At 40.7% G+C, this 18682-nt stretch overlaps 1 protein-coding gene across 7 annotated transcripts in view; it reads right to left on the reverse strand.

Moving 5' to 3' along the window:
* Positions 1 to 18682, reverse strand: part of FANCM (FA complementation group M) — a 73612-nt gene that overhangs the window by 21816 nt on the left and 33114 nt on the right. For 6 of the 7 annotated variants that reach the window (XR_009967944.1, XM_062635617.1, XM_062635618.1 and 3 more), the window contains exons 10-13: positions 18181 to 18387; positions 13676 to 13910; positions 8115 to 8272; positions 7513 to 7665 (exon numbers count right to left, since the gene is read on the reverse strand). Coding sequence is in view for 6 of the 7 variants with exons in the window: in XM_062635617.1 (XP_062491601.1) it covers positions 7513 to 7665; positions 8115 to 8272; positions 13676 to 13910; positions 18181 to 18387 (753 nt within the window). In the remaining variant the exon portion in view is untranslated. Of the gene's footprint in view, positions 1 to 7512; positions 7666 to 8114; positions 8273 to 12011; positions 12073 to 13675; positions 13911 to 18180; positions 18388 to 18682 lie in introns of those variants that run through there. The other variant, XM_062635621.1, reaches the window with a different exon arrangement.

Consider the following 18682-nt stretch of genomic DNA (forward strand, 5'->3'; position numbering starts at 1 on the left):
ATACAACTATTTTAAATCCAGAAAACTAAATGCAAAATACCTGTACACAGGCAGACACCCCTAAGCAAATCAAATAACAATAGAGCAAACCCAAGAGAAGTCAACAGTAGCACAAATTGATATGTACTCTGGCTGACTGCAAGGAGGGAGGTGGGGAGTGGACACCTTAGCAATAAAACCCCACAAAGGCAGGCAGCTGTATATGAGGGTGTTAGATACACCACACCACAGAATCCACACCAAGTTTCTCTTGTCCATAGATTTAAGTTGGCAACCCTATATCACATACTTAATATTTCCTGTGGTTTCCATAAAATGTAATATTATGCCATGTTTCTCAGAAAACTGAGATCACTCAGCCTGGGAGGAAGGAGTATTTCTGGCTGGTGTGACTGAACCCTGTGGCACTAGGGCCATTGGAGGCTTTCATGAGGTGCTGTACAGGAACATCGAGTCACCATTAAACACAGCAGCTACTCAACACAGCTAAGCCCTTCCAGGTGCCACACAATCGGCTCAATGCCCTTGTCCCTTGCACATGGCTGACACCCCAAAATACTTTGCCTAATTACTCTTACTTCCCTGTTGCCGCTGTGAGTACAAAACCCTGCGGGATCATTAGAAACAGAAAGCATCTGCAATTAAAGGTCTGAACAATCTAACACAGGTCTCAATTAGCGTTCGAACTCAAATCACTTGTCAACAAGATCAGAAGATCAATACAGCACAAAGAAACTATTTTAATTGGAAAGCTGAGACTTCTGGTCTTTCAGGTTCTCCCTGACAGCCTTGCCATCTAAGAAGAAACATCTTTCATGCTTCGAAGCATGTTCCTGTTGGGTTTTGCTGGAATAAAGAACACGCTAGGCCACCTCTGCACCACTTTCTTTTGAGAATCCCAAGAGAGAGTATTTGCTTTGATTATCTGCTCTCAGATGTTTAAGCCAGATTCAGTGTCCCACAGTCCGAGCCAGCAGTTCCACAGATAAATTAGTCCACCTGTCATAAACACCTTACCTAAATGCTACTTCCTGGCTTAAACTACCCCTGAAAAAATGCACTTGCCTTTAATATTTCATTTTACTTATCCTCAGAAGCCTGCACAAATGTCATTTCAATAACAACAACTACTTTGCCCTGACCTTGTTTACAAGCAGTCTGATTTAATTTTCAAAAATGCCTAAAAGCTATTGAATTATTTTGCATAAGGACAACTTGATTTGTTACCATGTTACACAGAAAATCCCTGCTCATAGCTAGTACAAAATCCAACCCCATCTGCCCAATTCTTGTTGCTGTAGCAATAAAGCCACACAGGCATTAAAGGCTTTTCTGTCATGGATGTGCTTGTCACAGGGTTCATGTTTGGGATTTTTTGTACTTTTTTATTTTCTTTTGATTGTGCCAATTTCCCAAAATTATTAAGAAAATATAAATACAATATGTATATAAAAATATGAGCATTTTCACTTTATCTATTTAAAAATATCTAAGCCTTTAAAATTACCTTTTATCTATTATGCAAAACACAACTGCATAGGACGCTGCTTAGTGTCACTAAATGAGTACAAGGAAAGGGAAGCTGCACATCAGTGAATTCCTGAGCCTGCTTTTGTAATAGAAAACACAAATACCTCCTGAGTTGGCTCGTATAAAGTTGTTATGAATATCTAAATAAGATTCTTCCCAAGAAATAATTAGTTTCATCAGAAACTTCCAGCTCATTTGCTTATTCCTAGTAAAACAATGATTTGCCTAATTTTATATTTTTATCCCTCACTAAGAAAATAACCAACAGAACTGTGGTTTGAGGTTCAATATCTTATTTATTTAAAGAAATAGCTTGAATTTTCTTAAATCCCTCTGCTGTTAAGAACTATAAATTAACATTGGACAGATTAGCATGGTATATTTGGCAATAGAACACTTCTAGCAGGAACCTGGATGCACAACGCATTTATGCAAATTGCTGGATTCACTGCTAAACCAATTACTCCTTGCACCCACTTATTTTCATACAGGAATGACGTTTTAGGAAGTTTTTAGAGGCTTAATTTCTGCTAAAGGTAAATTTTTCAGAGGCTACAGTAATATCCCCTTACGCTATCCTACTGTTTAATGACGATGCTTTCTACAATTTCAAACCACATCTAAACACTACGGTAAAGCAAAGCTTCTGAAAGTTTACACTTCCTATAGAATTCAATTTCTATAGAAAAAATCTTCACCAAGAATGCCTAGGTCAAAGTAGTCTGTAAAAAATCAAACCTGAATGAGGACCACCCCAATCTGTGTATAGGGAGTACATGTAACTCTGCTGGGGCAACATTAATCCAGCACAGCAGAAGCACAGTAAGCTACGTCAGAGGCAGAAGCAGCCTTCTCCCTGGTCTGCCTGTGCTTTGCGCGAGAGCAATGGGTCAGTGGGGTCTCACTGGGAAATGGAGCAGGACACTAAACAGAGTTAAATTAAAATCCAGCAGAAAAACATGACTTGAAACCTCATGGTTTTCACAGTCTTAAGCTGAACTACTCATGAAAAGAAAGTGGCAAAAAGCCTGGGGAGCCAGTGTTATATAGCCCTGCACTTGCAAATACAGGCAGATATGGATGTGAATGTGTTGGATTGAAACCAGAGGAGTCCATAAAGATACTCAGAGGGCTGGAGCACATCTCCTACAGAGAGAGGCTGAGAGAGCTGAGGTTGCTCAGCACGGAGATGAGAAGGCTCCAGGGAGACCTTAGAGCAGTCTTCCAGTACATAAAGGGGCCAATGAGAAAGCTGGAGAGGGACTTTCACAAGGGCATGTAGGATTATGACAAGGGGGAATGGATTTAAACTGGAAGAAGAGAGATTTAGATTAGAGATATGGAAGAAGTCCTTTCTGTGAGGGTGGTGAAGCACTGGCACAGGTTGCCCAGAGAAGCTGTGGCTGCCCCATCCCTGGCAGTGTTCAAAGCCAGGTTGGAGAGGGCTTTGAGCACCCTGGTCCAGTGGAAGGTGTCTCTGACCACGGCAGAGGGGTTGGAACTGGATGATCTCTTAGATCCCTTTGAATCCAAACTATTCTGTGATTCCATGATCTTTCTGTCAGGGGAATTTCACCCTTACAGCTACTCACACGTATACACAGCATCAGACTCAGGAACAGAGTTGAGACATACCCACCTAAATAAACATTACATATGTGTGTAAAAGTCAAAATGTTATGTACAAAACTCCAAGTTCCTTTAATTTTGCTCTACTTTTGCATTTTTAATCAATATTTTCTTCTAAGAACAAGCACTCTATAGTATGAAAAAGAATCAGTGTAGTAGCTACTGTTAAAGTAAACCATCCATGCCTCCCCATAGGTGTGGCTATGGGCAATGGAGCATAATGAGGTTTTGGCAAAGCTTGCTTAATTTTAGAAAGATCCTGACATAAACAATTTTATATGCATTAGGGTTGGGAATACTATATCACAGGGAAAATTAAATGTGTGAAATCAGAATGCTACATGAATGTGTAATGTCTTTGAAATTTAAGTTTAAAGTACAAACTTCAAATCAAACTAGTAAGAACACATTCCATTTTTCATGAGAATATCCCCAAAACATGCAGAACCCATAAGGATCAAGAATTCAAGACTGGCTTTCATGAAGATGTAACCAGCTTTGTGGCAAGAGAAGTGCAGTTTACCTTGACTTTAGCAAAGTTTCTGGCAGAGTCTCATAGCTACACTTGTGAGATGTGGTTAAATAAGTCAACAACTGGCTGGACCTCTGTGATTAAAATGGTCTGAGGACTGGTATGAAGTCCAGCCAGTGGCTGGTTGCTAGGAGTTCTTCACAAAGGTTTTAGTGCTTAATGTTTTTATTACTGATAGTGATTATAGTACAGAGTGCACCTCCAGTAAGTTTGCAGATGATACCAGGTGAGGGGAAGCATGGTTGAGGGCAGGGCTGTGGTCCAGAGGGTCCTCAGCAGGAAGACAGAAGCCTCACAACAGAAAAATGAGACAGCAGTGTGCCCTTGTGGCAACAAAGATGAGCACACTCAGGCTCCATCAGCAATACAGCTGCCAGCAGGGCAAGGGAAGGGATTATTCTCCTCTCTTCATCATCTCTGAGACCATACCTGGAGAGCTTAGTCTATGTTTGGGCTCTCAGTACAGTGTTCAATGCCAGGTTGGACAGAGCCTTGAGCAACACGGTACAGGGTGAGGTGTCCCTGCTCATGGCTGGGAGTTAGAACTAGATGACCTTAAGGTCCTTTCTAACCCTAACTACTCTATGATTCTACAAAATATCTTGAACTGGATCAAGTCCAGCAGAAGCAGCCAAAATTGCCACAAGGCTGGAGCACGAGGACGTCCAAGGAAGACAAAGGAACTCTGTTCAGTCATAAGAAGAGAAGATCTTACTACCTAGCTTCATCTCGTTTAAAAGCAGAGTGAAGGCAGAGCCAGACTTCCCAGAGGTATGCTGAGTTAATGCACACAACACAAAACAAGAGAAATTCCCATTAGATATTAGGAGAAATTTTTCTGCCATGTGGGTGATCAAATGCTGAACCAGGGGTCCAGAGAAGTGGTGGGATTCCAGCTCTGGAGATCCCAAAGACTTGACTTGTCAAGGCCCCAGCTGCCTGATCTACACAGGTCATGGACTGGATCATAGCTCTCAGGTCCAAACTGAACTGCTCTGTGGTAATAGTGATGGCCTTCAAATACCATTGACTAACAGAAATGTTTTAGAACAGATTTTTTTAGAAAAGAAGATATTTTATAATGAAAGTTTCTATGATCTGATTCAGTCTATAATTAGACTCATTTTTCTCTGTATGCCTTTTCTGATTCACCAGAATTGAAGCTGTAAGAAGACTTAATTAAGAGATGACTGGTGGTTACAGGAAACCAAAACTACCTCCCCACACTCACATATGCTCTCCCATTAGCAGTATGGAAGATTATTCTCTGCAAATTGCAGGGCAACAAATTTTTGCTGGTGTAATCTGTATGATGAGTAAGGACTGCCACTGCACAGCAACTGCTCCAAGGCAATTACACTGTAAAAATAACATACATCATTCACTGTCATTCCCTTTGGTGCATTTCAGTGGGAACATATCTTGCCTTGGGAAGACTGCCTGTGCATTTCCAAGAAGTCAAGGATGACTTAAGAAAATATTAATAACATTTGCAAACAAAAAATCCCCCATCCATGCTGACAAAATAGAAGACATGTTGCATCTTTGTTTTTTGTGAAACGATTATGGTGAAACTTTGATGTCTTTGCACCTTGACAATTTTTATTTAGATAAGAAAGAAGCCAACAACTGAAGATTAAAAAGTGGGTGTCAGTGCTGATTACAGCTTCTATCTTGTCAACCATGTCAGATTACTGCTAGTGCTGTTTTTCCCTGGAAGGATTCAACAGGCTAGAGTGATGTGTCATGTTGCAACCTCTCTTATTCAGTGGAGTCATTACAAGGTGACTGTGGTATGCCAGTGACATCCCAATTATAATTTCTCTAACAGATGAAAAAGTTCAGCATCTCCACCTATGACTAGTTAAGACAGACCAGATAAAGCTGGCAGGAAATCAATCCAGATAATGCCTGAAACTCTGAGCTGGGAGGCAGTGGAACAAAAATAACAGGCAGTCCCAGTCTTTCGACTGTGAAAGCATTACCTACAATAGATCACAATTAAATTGATGTTTAGCTGTTACATTAGAAATAGTGAAAGGCAACTGCTTATCACTTGTTATCAATTAATAGGTGTATCCCTTCTTTTCTGACACAGATCTTCCAGCAGTTTGCATTGCTGTTTGAGCGCTCTCTGCAGCACTGCAGCAGGCTATAAGCAGGACTGCCCTGCAGGACTGCCCTGCAGTACTCGGGATGAGACCTCGTGTGCTACTGTGGCACATCAGCAGGAATTCTGAGCAAAGAGCTACACAGAGAACACAGCACCAACACATCCTGCTTGTGCTTGCTGGCCATTACTGAAGCTAAGCAAAACGTAAGGTGATGACCACAGTGTGAAAAGCCATAGTTTTGGGATGGAACAACCTCTCTATTCACTGCACAGCAGAGAGAAGAGGTAGGTGAGGTGAGCTGAGCTGTCTCACTCCCATGAGGGACAGTAAGTAGACCTACCTCTGTAAAAGTTCTGTAAATGCTTCCTTGTGAAAGTAAGCATTTGATATTCTGCTTTGCTTATAATTAATGGCACTTACTTCGGCAGTTTAGGGGAGAAGACTGAAGACTTGCTTGGTGACTAACATATTTGGTCTGTAAATTATTTTAAGGTGGTAGATGTTGGTTTAGCATCTATAACCCTGAAGGTGCTTGGGAACCTGAACAGACTTCTGATATTAATGCAGTTTCACAAAAGGAACTTAAGTCACAAATACTTCAAGTGCCTGATTTGGTGGTGGGGAGGGAAATCCTCAATTAGAAGAGCGATTCTATATTTTGTAATGATTGCTTTACCTCTTGACTTTTCAGTTCTCCATAGCTGAACTGTCCCCAAAGTCCTTGCTCTGGCAGTATGTTCTTGACCCTAGCTTGGGAACACAGACTCTCAAAGAAGTCAAGAATGCCACTGTTCTGTGATGAAGCAGAGAAGCTTATCTTAGCTCTGAAAGTTTTATTTACAACCTTCCATTAATACACTTCCCTAGCGAGAAGTACAACTACAATGTCACTATTCTCTTCCTTGATTAGTCTTGTTATTCAGGAAACTGGCAGCTTAGCAACAGCCCCTGATGACCTAAAAAAATTCTACACACTAAAAAGCAGTATTTGTGGCACACAGAAGAGACAAACTGGAGGAAGAAAAGAGTGTGGTGAACAACTAAAGTCTTCAGGCACTGTCAACAGATCCAATCTCTACACACATTTTCTTGCCTGTATCTTTCACTACAAAGGCATATCTGCTATCTGTAACTGTTAGTAAACAAAATTCTCATCTCCCACATGGTTTTCATCCATGTTTGTTTGACTGCTCTCCTCATCCTTTAATTCTTAGAAGCACTTAGGTTTTTAACTAAAGCTTTCAAAGAAAACAAACCAAAAAGCATCAAACCACAACTACATTCAAACATACAATACATTTCTGAAATATTTTTATGGAGTGCATTTGATGTACATACAGGATACAAAATTATTTCCAATTCCTATTACAGTCTAGAATAGTTTTAATAGCCTTGGTGACTTCACTCCTTGACATATGTAGTTTTTTTATTTAATGTCCTTTGTTAAAAATTTATACTTGGATCCATTAAAGAAGTGATGATGTGGGGTTTTTACTGTTTTGAAATAACTTCTGTGGAAAAAATTAGGAATAACAGAATACCACTGGGAGATATTTCAAGCCAAAATTAAATACACATTATTCACTTCACAATTACTAACTTAGTCCCACACAAATACTTCCCCACTTTTTGTTTCAGCTGACTAGACAGAACTAGAGCATTAAAGACTCATGCATGTTTACAGCCAGCCAAATGTAAACCCCTTACCTGTTCATATCTCATCAGTTCTATCATTTCCATAACACTGATAAAATGGTAACAACGATCCGAATGATCAACCACACATGTAGGAAAAGGACGACTCTGCCAAATTCTCCATTCAGATAAGGAAAGTTCACGCGTAGCCTCCTCTTTGGGCTTCTGCAGTTTGAAATTAAGATGGGTTAGGAGATTTTAATAGGAAACTTTTTCACAAAACCATTTCCACCTCTCTGAATCAGAAAAGAGCTTGTAAAGCTTGAGGTTTTCTTTCAGTAACTCTTCTACACTTCAGTAAACAAGGGAATGAAAAAGTGTTGATACAATACCATCACAAATACAGCATCCTGTATGAAGTTCATAAAAAAAGGAACAAAAGTTTAATGGATACTGAAAGACTTCTTAAGTATTTTTTTTTTTAATTTACAGATCTAACCTCAAAACCCCATTTCAGACATTTAATCCTAAATTCTTAACCTCAAAAATTTACATATAATTCTGAAAATTACATTTTAATATAGACTTCCTTCAGCTTCAGGGTTAATTCTGTTACTTAGAGTATCCTTTAGGCTTCATGTCAAAGGAAACCTCACATTTCAGTTAAAACTCACTTGTATTTCTTCCAGGCTTTCTAAGGTTTCAAACTGAACTTGAGGTAAGACTGGTTCCTTTATTCCATCACTTTCCTTAATCCTGTAAAGTCTGTCCCATATTTCATATTCCTCAGATGACAGAGACCAGTTCTCATGACAATGCATTTGCTTTTGGCCTATGCAGGGAAAAATAACAAAAGGAAAATGTTACCTGCTTTAAGAAAAAGGGTACATAGAATAAAAAGAACTTTGTATGACACGAATCAAAAGAAAAAAAATACCTTTTCTGTGCAACAAGCAAAACCAGATACAGATAATCTGATGTCAGAAACAAGTATCAACACAGTGTTGCATGTTGTATGTGTTATAATTTGGATAAATTTATCTATTAAATGATTTGGGGGCAGGCATCATATAAGCAAAGATCTAGACAGATTTAAATAGATATGTCGAATACATAGGCATTGAAGACAGTGTAGCAAACAGGTAAAACACACGGCTCGAATTTCTAAACATGTGTTTATACAGGAAAGCAACATTAATTTGTTGTGGCAAAAACATTTGTTAGTCATTAGGGCAGAAACAAAAAGAGTACCAAAATTCCCCAGGAGCAGGGAAAGAAAAAACCAAATCTCATGAGTTTTATTTAGACTCATATGTGCAAGTGGGAGTATAGGTAAAACCAAGATAAGTGATCATATGGAAGCTGCAGACAAGGGTCTGAGCAAGTACATTCCAACAATGATGAGGAAATGAAGTCGTTTTTGGCAGTCTCACAACAAGCCTTGATACCACCACTATCCAGAAAATGACAAACCGCTCAAAACAGCCATCAGTGTGAATAGCAAAGGACTGCCCAAAGAATCAGTGTTAAGAGCACACTAAGAATGTGACTGCATTCAGCCCAGATGTATGAAGCTTGGAGTAAAATAATGAAATTAATTTAACAGTCACTCTGATGACAGGATTTGGGATCAATCTGAAGCCAACACCCAATTCTGAATTAATGTCACGTAAAAGGAACTGGCCTGTACCTCTCAACCCTCTCAAGTTACAGTTGCCAGAGACTGTGTATCCACAGGATAGCATGACAATGTTTATTAGAGACTCAAAAACAGAACCCTGAGAGTTCAGAGTACTAGGTTTAAGTCCTGTTCAGAAAAAGACTTTCACTGCTGGAAAAAACTAACCAACACTTAAGTTCTATTAAGGCCATCATTAAATAAACAACAAAACCAAACACTAAAAAAAAACAAACAAACCCAGAAGATCAATATTGCTACCAGGATGATTTTGACTCAAGTCTAGGAGATAGTACACTCCTTTATAGCTAACACACTGTTCAAGGACCTGGTAGAGGAAAAAAGAGACATGAAGAAAATGAAAATTAAGAATGCTTATCAGAAAATAGCCTTTCCTATTGTTTGTAAGGACAGTTAAGTATAAGGTCTGCTCCAGCAGTTAATATTCAGCACCCACACACCAAGACAGAGTATGTCAATCTTGGATTAGCCTGGATATCTGGACAGTATTACCTGGACAAGGTAGAAAGTAAAGGCCAAAAATAAGTCCACAGTTGTAAACAAAATCTAACACCCTTGACCAGTTCAAAGCAACTTCTGCTGCCTCACTTAAGACTTATCTTAAGAGAAGAGATTCAGAGCAGCCCTGCGGAGAAAGACTTGGGGGTGTTGGTTGATGAGAAAATGAACACGAGCAGGCAGTGTGCCCTTGCAGCCCAGAAAGCCAACCGTATCCTGGGCTGCATCAAAAGGAACATGACCAGCAGGTCAAAGGAGGTGATCCTGCCCCTCTACTCTGCTCTTGTGAGACCTCACTTGGAGTATTGTGTGTAGTTCTGGTGTCCTCAGCATAAAAAGGACATGGAACTGTTGGAACAAGTCCAGAGAAGGGCCACGAGGATGATCAGGAGACTGGAGCACCTCCCGTATGAAGACAGGCTGAGGAAGTTGGGGCTGTTCAGTGTGGAGAAGAGAAGGCTGCATGGAGACCTCATAGCAGCCTTCAGTATCTGAAGGGGGCCTATAGGGATGCTGGGGAGGGACTCTTCATTAGGGACTGTAGTGAAAGGGCAAGGGATAACGGGTTAAAACTTAAACAGGAGAAGTTTAGATTGGATATAAGAAGGAAATTCTTTCCTGTTAGGGTGGTGAGGCACTGGAATAGGTTGCCCAGGGAGGCTGTGAATGCTCCATCCCTGGCAGTGTTCAAGACCAGGTTGGACGAGGCCTTGGGTGATATGGTTTAGTGTGAGGTGTCCCTGCCCATGGCAGGGGGGTTGGAACTAGATGATCTTAAGGTCCTTTCCAACCCTAACTATTCTATGATTCTATGATCTTCACAACCAAGAAGCAAAAAGATGGCCTACCAAGGAACCAACAATGTATTTTCAAACAGCAAGTTTTTAGGTAGGAAAAAACAGAGAGTAGAGGAAAAACTTTTGAGACAAACAGATCTGATTTGGGTTCTGTCTTACTGTCTGGATTACCATCTGTCCTTAAGAGTGTATCAAAACTTTCCCAACTGCTGCCATCCAGACATGTTCAAGGAAACACCAAGAACAACAGATAGCTTCAGTTCTGTGTTACAGCACTAGAGGACAAGAACTTTTGACGACAACAACGGGATCCTGCGATAGCCACAGTGCAACACTATACAGGCATGAATACCTCCAGCAGCTGGCAAAATTCAGTAACAGGTATTTCTCAAAAGCTCTGGGCTTTCTGCTTCTTTTTCTGAGCCAAGCAAGTATTTCTGGCTGTCAAGAAAAAAAGACAGTACATGAAGAAAGCACAACAGATCTCCCTGAGGGGAATGGAAAGAAATCCCCCTGGCTGGTGAAGCAGACAAGCAATGTGGTCAAGCAGGTTAACGCCTAAATTACAGGCTGCTCAACTTTTCCCTTCACTAGAAACAGTAATTTCTTGCAGTGCAGAGAAAGATATCTGGCTAAAGTAAGAAAAGCAGGGACTGAACTCTACTTTAAAACTCTTTTTCAGTCACATAACCTAGTTGCTGTTACACAGGGAGGGAAACTAAAGCAGAGCTCACACTGAAGGAAAATGATGTTTAAGTAAACTGTTCTGCAAGTTATCACTTACACATTTTAACTTTTTTAACCCTCGCCATTGCTGCTCTACTCAAATGAGGAAACACATTATAAGGTCTGACAGGACTGAGGCTGTACATCAAGTGAAACCTAACAAAAAAGAAGAGAGACAGGGACCAGAGACAGGCAGAGAACTTACAATAATGCTAAAAATGATTATCCAGACTTCCAGCACTTTCACCTTTTCAGTTATATTGTGGGATTTTTGTTCTCATTTTACACAGAAAAGATGAGCATAAAAACCATGTCCTGTCTCCAAAGATACTTGTCCAGAGATCTTTCCTCCAGTGAGTACAAGCCATTTTAAGTATTAAGTATTCTCTCAAGTGCTTTTTGATTTTACTGCACTTACTAAATATGCTTCATTTTAGCAAGCTCTTTAGAAAAACACAGAGTAAAGAATCTCAGTTTAGAAGAAACAATGTAAGAGGACTGCCAAGTAATGGGATTTTTGTTCTTGTTGCTGTACTCTTTACAGAAAAGCTCCTACAAGTGAAGAACACACTGGGTTAGTGATGGGGAAGCCAAGAATAATGTGCCCTGGTACTGACAAACAGATACAATTTATGAAAGGGGGTTTGAAGTGGAAGGATAATGTACAATTAGCAGAAAATAAATTCAAATCAAGAAAGAGAGGAGACATTTAATTTTAACTAGAAAAGAGGAAAAACACTTGAGATTGCTACAATACTTCTGCCCATGGCACTACAATATCTGTGCAGACGTTTTCTTTCAAGGACAAACCTGAAGATCAGCTGAACAAGTGAAATGTAAGACAGCATAAATAAAAACCATACACAGCTTATTCAGTACCACTACTTCAATTTTCTAATGTGGAAAAGGGCACTGAAATAAGGAGAGAAGAAAATGCAAAAAAAAAAAAATAAATAAAAATAGAGAGCTTTCTCTTTTTTTTTTTTTTTTGAGATTTATCTCAAATATCATTAAAATCAGAAACAGACCCTTCATACACTAATGAAGGGGACTTCAACATGAGGCTGGTGCTTAATGATTTACACTCACATAACATGTTTGCAAGATGGGCAGTTGATAGTGTTCACCTTTGGCAGCTGATAGATCTCCACACACAATACGGACTTCTGCAGCTGCCAACCTCTTTCACACAAAAAGAACCTGGTAATTACAGGCTTGGAAATGCTCAGCAGGAAACATGCTCAGCATATGATTTCCTTTATGTTCTTACTGCCTCTCATTTCTGTTTTCTAGGACAGGCTTATTTTAATTCCATGTTTTCTTTTGCTTGTTTTCTTGCAAGTTGTGTCTGTTTATTCCACCACTAGTTTTCCTCACGGTCCTCTATCTGGGTTATGTGAAAAACCCAGATAAACATGAAGGCACCAGAGGCATATCAGAGACAGCATGGGCAGGATCACCATCACAACCATGCCACAGCTGTGTCTCCATACATGCCTACCTATGAAGAGCTTGGGCTGAGGATGGCATGGACAGATTGACTTATCAACACTAATTCTTCCCATTACATTTCTACCCTGCAAAATGGGAGATAGCATGAACCATTTTGGAGGCCAAACGGGAAGTGGATTTTTTTCCTGCATGATTCTGTAGCTTGCTTCCCCTTTTTATGTTGTGATCAGAAGCACTTAAAAACCAGGAACTCTAAAGTCTAACTACTCAGATACCAAAATACAAAGTTTCCCAAGGTTTTCAGGAGTTTCAAGAGGTTGCTATTGGTCTTTACAGAAAACACTTAACCAAAAAGATCTGGCATGTGGACTTCTAAGCATTTAAAAAACTTAGCTCTTTCCTCCTATCTTTTAATTTTGTTCCATTTACTGAGCATTTCAGTGCCACGCAACTGCATCAGCAAAAGAACCATTTCTCTTTTTAGATTAATTTTCCTCCAAGGACATGTGCAATTCATAAATATCCTACCCTCGATTTCTCCTTTTCCTCCCCTTAAAATCTTTTAATTTCCAAGCATTTCTGCTTTGTTGTGATTTACAAAGATATAAGACATACTTTTCGTGCATTAAACAAACCCAAACATTAAGCCTAACTGTTAAAGCTCAAAACCAGGTTTGGTATATAATTATCACAAAATATTTAAGTGACAATGATACCACCTGGCATAGATATAGCAAAAGTCTCCAGAAGACATCATTTACACTTGCCTCTTCTGTTTTTAGCTAGTTTCTGACCCTCAGTCATTGACTCCATGAGAAGCTCAATAAAGATGAAACACATCTGATTTGAAGTACAGATATTTAAGGACTGAACTGTGATTTTAGGACGTTAAAGGATGAGGAACTGAAGCAGCAGCCAGCACACTATCACAGCTGAAAGGCTACAGCTGACAAAACCAACATTTTTGCTAGAGAACCAAAACTCGCATAAGCACACAGGTTTGATATAATGACATAAGATAGCAGCTTACGCAGTACTTAGGAAAGCGTCATAATCCTCTTACCAGTGACACAGGAAAAGAGAGCAGATTTATGCTGGAGGGAACTAGATCTTCTCTCTTTGGAAAACATTCCTGAACTGCTTGGTTCGTATTTTTCAGCAGTAATAAACATTTTATGCATCTTTGGATTTATGCCTTCTGGAATCATACGTGGGCTATGCTGGTAGAAACGAAGCATTTTGTTCCCTGAAATAGCTTTGTCGATGCTCCTTTTGTTTGACTGGCTTTGATTGTAAGTCTGTAAAAGAGAAGACAAATCATATGCTGTGTGACTGTTTTTCCACATCCCTTAAGCAAAAGTAGAAGAACACCTGAGTGTCTGTGGGGCATCTCATTACTTTATGTTTCCCCATCAAGATGGTTTTTGGTTTTGATTTTGTTCGGGTTTTTTGTTGTTTTTCGTAGAATCATAGAATAGTTAGGGTTGGAAAGGACCTTAAGATCATCTAGTTCCAACCCCCCTGCCATGGGCAGGGACACCTTACGCTAAATCATATCACCCAAGGCCTTGTCCAACCTGGTCTTGAACACTGCCAGGGAGGGAGCATTCACAACTTCCCTGGGCAACCCATTCCAGTGCCTCACCACCCTAACAGGAAAGAATTTCCTTCCTCTATCCAATCTAAACTTCCCCTGTTGAAGTTTTAACCCGTTACCTCTTGTCCTGTCACTACAGTCTCTAATGAAGAGTCCCTCTCCAGCATTCCTATAGGCCCCCTTCAGATACTGGAAGGCTGCTATGAGGTCTCCACACAGCCTTCTCTTCTCCAGGCTCAACAGCCCCAACTTCCTCAGCCTGTCTTCATATATGGGAGGTGCTCCAGTCCCCTGATCATTCTCATGACCCTTCTCTGGACTTGTTCAAACAGTTCCATGTCCTTTTTCTGTTGAGGACACCAGAACTGCACACAATGCTCCAGGTGAGGACTCACAAGAGCAGAGTAGAGGGGCAGGATCACCTCCTTTGACCTGCTGGTCATGCTCCTTTTGATGCAGCCCAGGATACGGTTGGCTTTCTGGGCTGCGAGCACACACTGCCTGCCCATGTTCATTTTCTCATCAACCAGCACCCCCAAGTCCTTCTCCGCACGGCTGCTCTGAATCTCTTCTCTGCCCAACCCGTAGCTGTGCCTGGGATTGCTCTGACCCAGGTGGAGGACCTTGAACTTGTCATGGTTAAACTTCATGAGGTTGGCATCAGCCCACCTCACAAGTGTGTCAAGGTCCCTCTGGATGGCATTCCTTCCCTCCAGCATATCAGCCGAACCACACAGCTTTGTGTCATCGGCAAACTTGCTGAGGGCGCACTCAATCCCACTGTCCATGTCAGTGACGAAGATGTTGAACAAGACCGGTCCCAACACCGATCCCTGAGGGACACCACTCGTTACTGGTCTCCAGCCGGACCAGTTTTTGGTTTTGTTTTATTCTCTTCCCTAAACACAACTAAATAAAATACAATGCAAGGCCCTGACAGCCAACAGTACAGTTGCTTCTTCTGTGAATATCATCAGTTAGGTCAGCATAACTGAGGGTTTAAGTTCTTGAACTTGAAGTTCAAGACCTGCCGGACGACTCCACATTATGGTAACCAAAGCAGAGAGGGCAAAAGAACTGAAGGACATAGAAGAAAACAACAAAGCAACGAGGTTGGATTGAAAATCTGGCAACAAATACATTAAAATATAGCTACTAATTTCCTTTTTTTTTTTTTTCTTTTTGAAGAGCTTCCATACTCAAATATCTCAGTCAAATTCCATTTGAATTATCACGGGTTTGTGCCTAGGGAAAAAAAATTACAGCAAATATACAAAAAAGTGAGGAAGTACCAAAGAACAGCGATTGTTCTTTAAGTTCCAAAGTATAAAACAACATACAGCTTTTCATGCTCTGTAAATAGATCAAAAGTAGCCACAGCACCTGAGAGAAAGGAAACACAGCCCTTGCACTGGGGAATGTACACTCTGCATCAGATATAGGGATGATGTAAATTAGATTACATAAGAAACAAGGAAAGGAGGTCAAGAAAAAAAAGGCATAAGATTATTTGTTGATGTCATATGTGCTCCAAATCCTTTCAATTACACTCTATTTTTATTGCACAACAGAGACACCAAGAAAAAGATGGAGAAACTAGGGGAAGAAACTGGTCCCCCCTCTGAAAGTGTCTCCCAGCACCACCCTGGGTATTTCTTGTCCTAATACTCTTGTCGAAGTCTCTCTGACAGGTCGCCAATGGGGATGGTATGCCCAGTCAGTCTGCCTAAGTTCTTTGAGTATGACAGTATGGCAGCTATGTTCTTTTGAGAGATGATCTTTGGAAGCTGGAATTAGAGAAGGACACAAAAAGATGCTCCCTGACTAAAAGAGGTTAACAGCTAGCTCTAATGAACCATCCTTCAGGCATTCCAATAGATGTCTTTTTAGTCCTAGAAAAGGCAAAAGGGTCTTTTTTTTCTTTTTCTGGTGGGGGGGGGAGGGATGTATTACCCAGTGCATTACTTAAGAGAATTGCTACTGTGCTGTACAGACCGTATGTTTCCTTTTCCTTTGTTTCGGGGAATGTCAGCTGGGCCCAAGAGGAGCCTGAGAGGCTGTGAAGTTCCTATGCCTCTGAGCCCTTCCCTTCGTACCAGTTCAAATAAGCAGCTAACAGCTCTCTTCCAGGCTGATGTACATACACCTGAGCTTTCACAAGATGTAAAAAACACCCGAATCAAATGCAGCATATCTCAGAATACAGCTGAGGTAGAAGGTTCATAAGCTGACAGCTCAGGGAAGCAGGGTGCCACCGTGTGATGTGCAGTGCGTGGCTGAGACACAATGAGCTTCCGCACAGGATAGCTGAATCAGGTGCAGAAATGCAGGGACCAGAGCAGAGTAATAAACACTTCTGTAACAGAAATTCTTGTCAAGCCTCCAACTTCCAGACCTGCATTTGTCAAATTTTCCCAATAAAATGTCTTCAAAAGCTTTATAATTGAAGTGGTTTGATTTAAAACAAACAAATTCTCATGAATTAACATGAAACCATCAATCACTTGGCTGCAAATTATATGACGGGGAAGAATCTCCACATTGACAGATCTGAAACATGACTCCATCAAATAAACAAAAACAAAAAGGAAAAAAAAACACCAAAAAACCCCAATCACAAACCTCCCCCAAAATGCAAGCAAAACCAGTCAACCAACCAAAGCCAATATTGTTCAGCAGCTACATTTATTTCACAATCTCAAAAAAAAACCCAAACAAAAAACAAACCACAAAAACTTCCACCTAGCCTAAAATTACTAACCTACCTAGGATAAGGTTCTGCTTCAAAGATTTCTGAGAAAATCTGAAGAGCCCAATAATCCAACTACTTAAGTCAAACTCCAAGGAATTTAAGGGGCTATTTTAATATCCCAATACAGGGCAGAGCTTTCAGTAGCAACCTGTCTTCATACGCAGCATCGGAAAACACCTATTTACAAATACCATTCATTTTTTGACTTTTCATCCCTTCAAAGCAACTTTTCTTTTCCCCTCAGGCAGGACTCTCTGGACACTCATTTAGAACTAAATCCCTGCTGCCTACAAATTTAAACCACAGGCAAATAGAGACTGGATTAAATAAAAGCAAGACTCTGAAATCTGGGGTTTACAACTAGCTTACACAGACCTCAGACTTCTCTGTCATGAAACCTGATCCAACTCAGAACTGACCTCACTAATAAAAACCAGCAAAGAACAAAATCAGCCTGCAGCCAGAACAGTGAGGTGCACTCTAAAAGTGCCTTGCATTCAAACAGGCATTGCATGACGAAGCTGTAAAGATGCAGGTTCATATTCCTCTGCAATCACCCTCTCCAGAGCTATGTCAGCAGGGATTGCCTCCTCCTACCTGAACCCTGCCCTGCCTGCTTCGCTGGGTCAGGCTGCAAGATGAAGCTGGGCAGCAGCCTGGTACAGCTGAAGATCGATTCCCGCAGTTCACAATTCAAGGCTTAGACTTCCACTGGTACATTGATTTCCCAAGGGGCAGCCTGCACTCAGAGACGATTAATTATACTCCAAGTTGAGTGCTGAGGTTCAGGAATTTAGCAAAAGTAGATTTCCACTTAAGCTGATCTCTTCAGACCTCAGATGCAAGTCTGCTACCACTAAGTACTTGTCTAAAAGCATAGCGTCATCAGCAGTTCAGGGCAAGACGCTTCCAGCCCTCCTGTGCTCAAAGCTCATCTCTACCTTTTCCACGTCACGCTGCACCCTTGGCAAAACCCCTGTATATTCTGAGTTTCATTTTATCATTTACAAAATAAGTGTTACTAAGAACAAAGGCTTGAAGCCCTTCACACTGAGGAAGTGCACATGTTTTTAGAATAGTGTGGACTATTACTTCCCTATAGGACAGTTAAAATGTTGCTAGGAGTGGTCAGGATTGCTGTGGGGCTTAATGCACACCATAGATTTTCCTGGAACAGGCTATTTTGTTTTCCCCAGTGAGAAGCAAGCTACACACTCACCCGTTCCTCCCGTCCCTCAGCGAGGATGACCACAATCCTGCCTTGCCGCCTGCGCCCCGTTCGGCCCATCCTCTGCACAAGGCGGACTGGGCTTTTCTGAGCGTCAAAGCAGATGATGAGATCAACTTCTCCAATGTCTAAGCCTTCTTCCCCAACACAGGTAGAGACCAGAGTGTTATACCCACCTTCACGAAAGCGTTTCACCACCTGAACAAACAATTAAAATTAGATTTAGCAGGAGAGACAGAAAGCCCTTTATACACACTTTGCAATCACAGAATCTACATTTCTAGCTTGAGACAGAAGTTTAAAAAATTAACTTATATTTTAAAACTGCAAAGCTTCGCGTTTCTGGATTTGTCGCATGCTGATGTTAACATCAACGTATCAGTTCTTCAGTTCTAAAATAAAGGAAAAAAAGCACACCTTATTCCAATTCCAACCATGGCATCCTTCTAAAATTGATCTTCCCAACTTTGCAGTTAAATATTTGGGTTGATTG

This window comes from Pezoporus occidentalis, unplaced genomic scaffold, assembly GCF_034315485.1.
Source record: "Pezoporus occidentalis ecotype Australia unplaced genomic scaffold, CSIRO_AGI_Poc_V1 ctg46, whole genome shotgun sequence".
In the NCBI taxonomy this organism is placed as follows: Eukaryota; Metazoa; Chordata; class Aves; order Psittaciformes; family Psittacidae; genus Pezoporus; species Pezoporus occidentalis.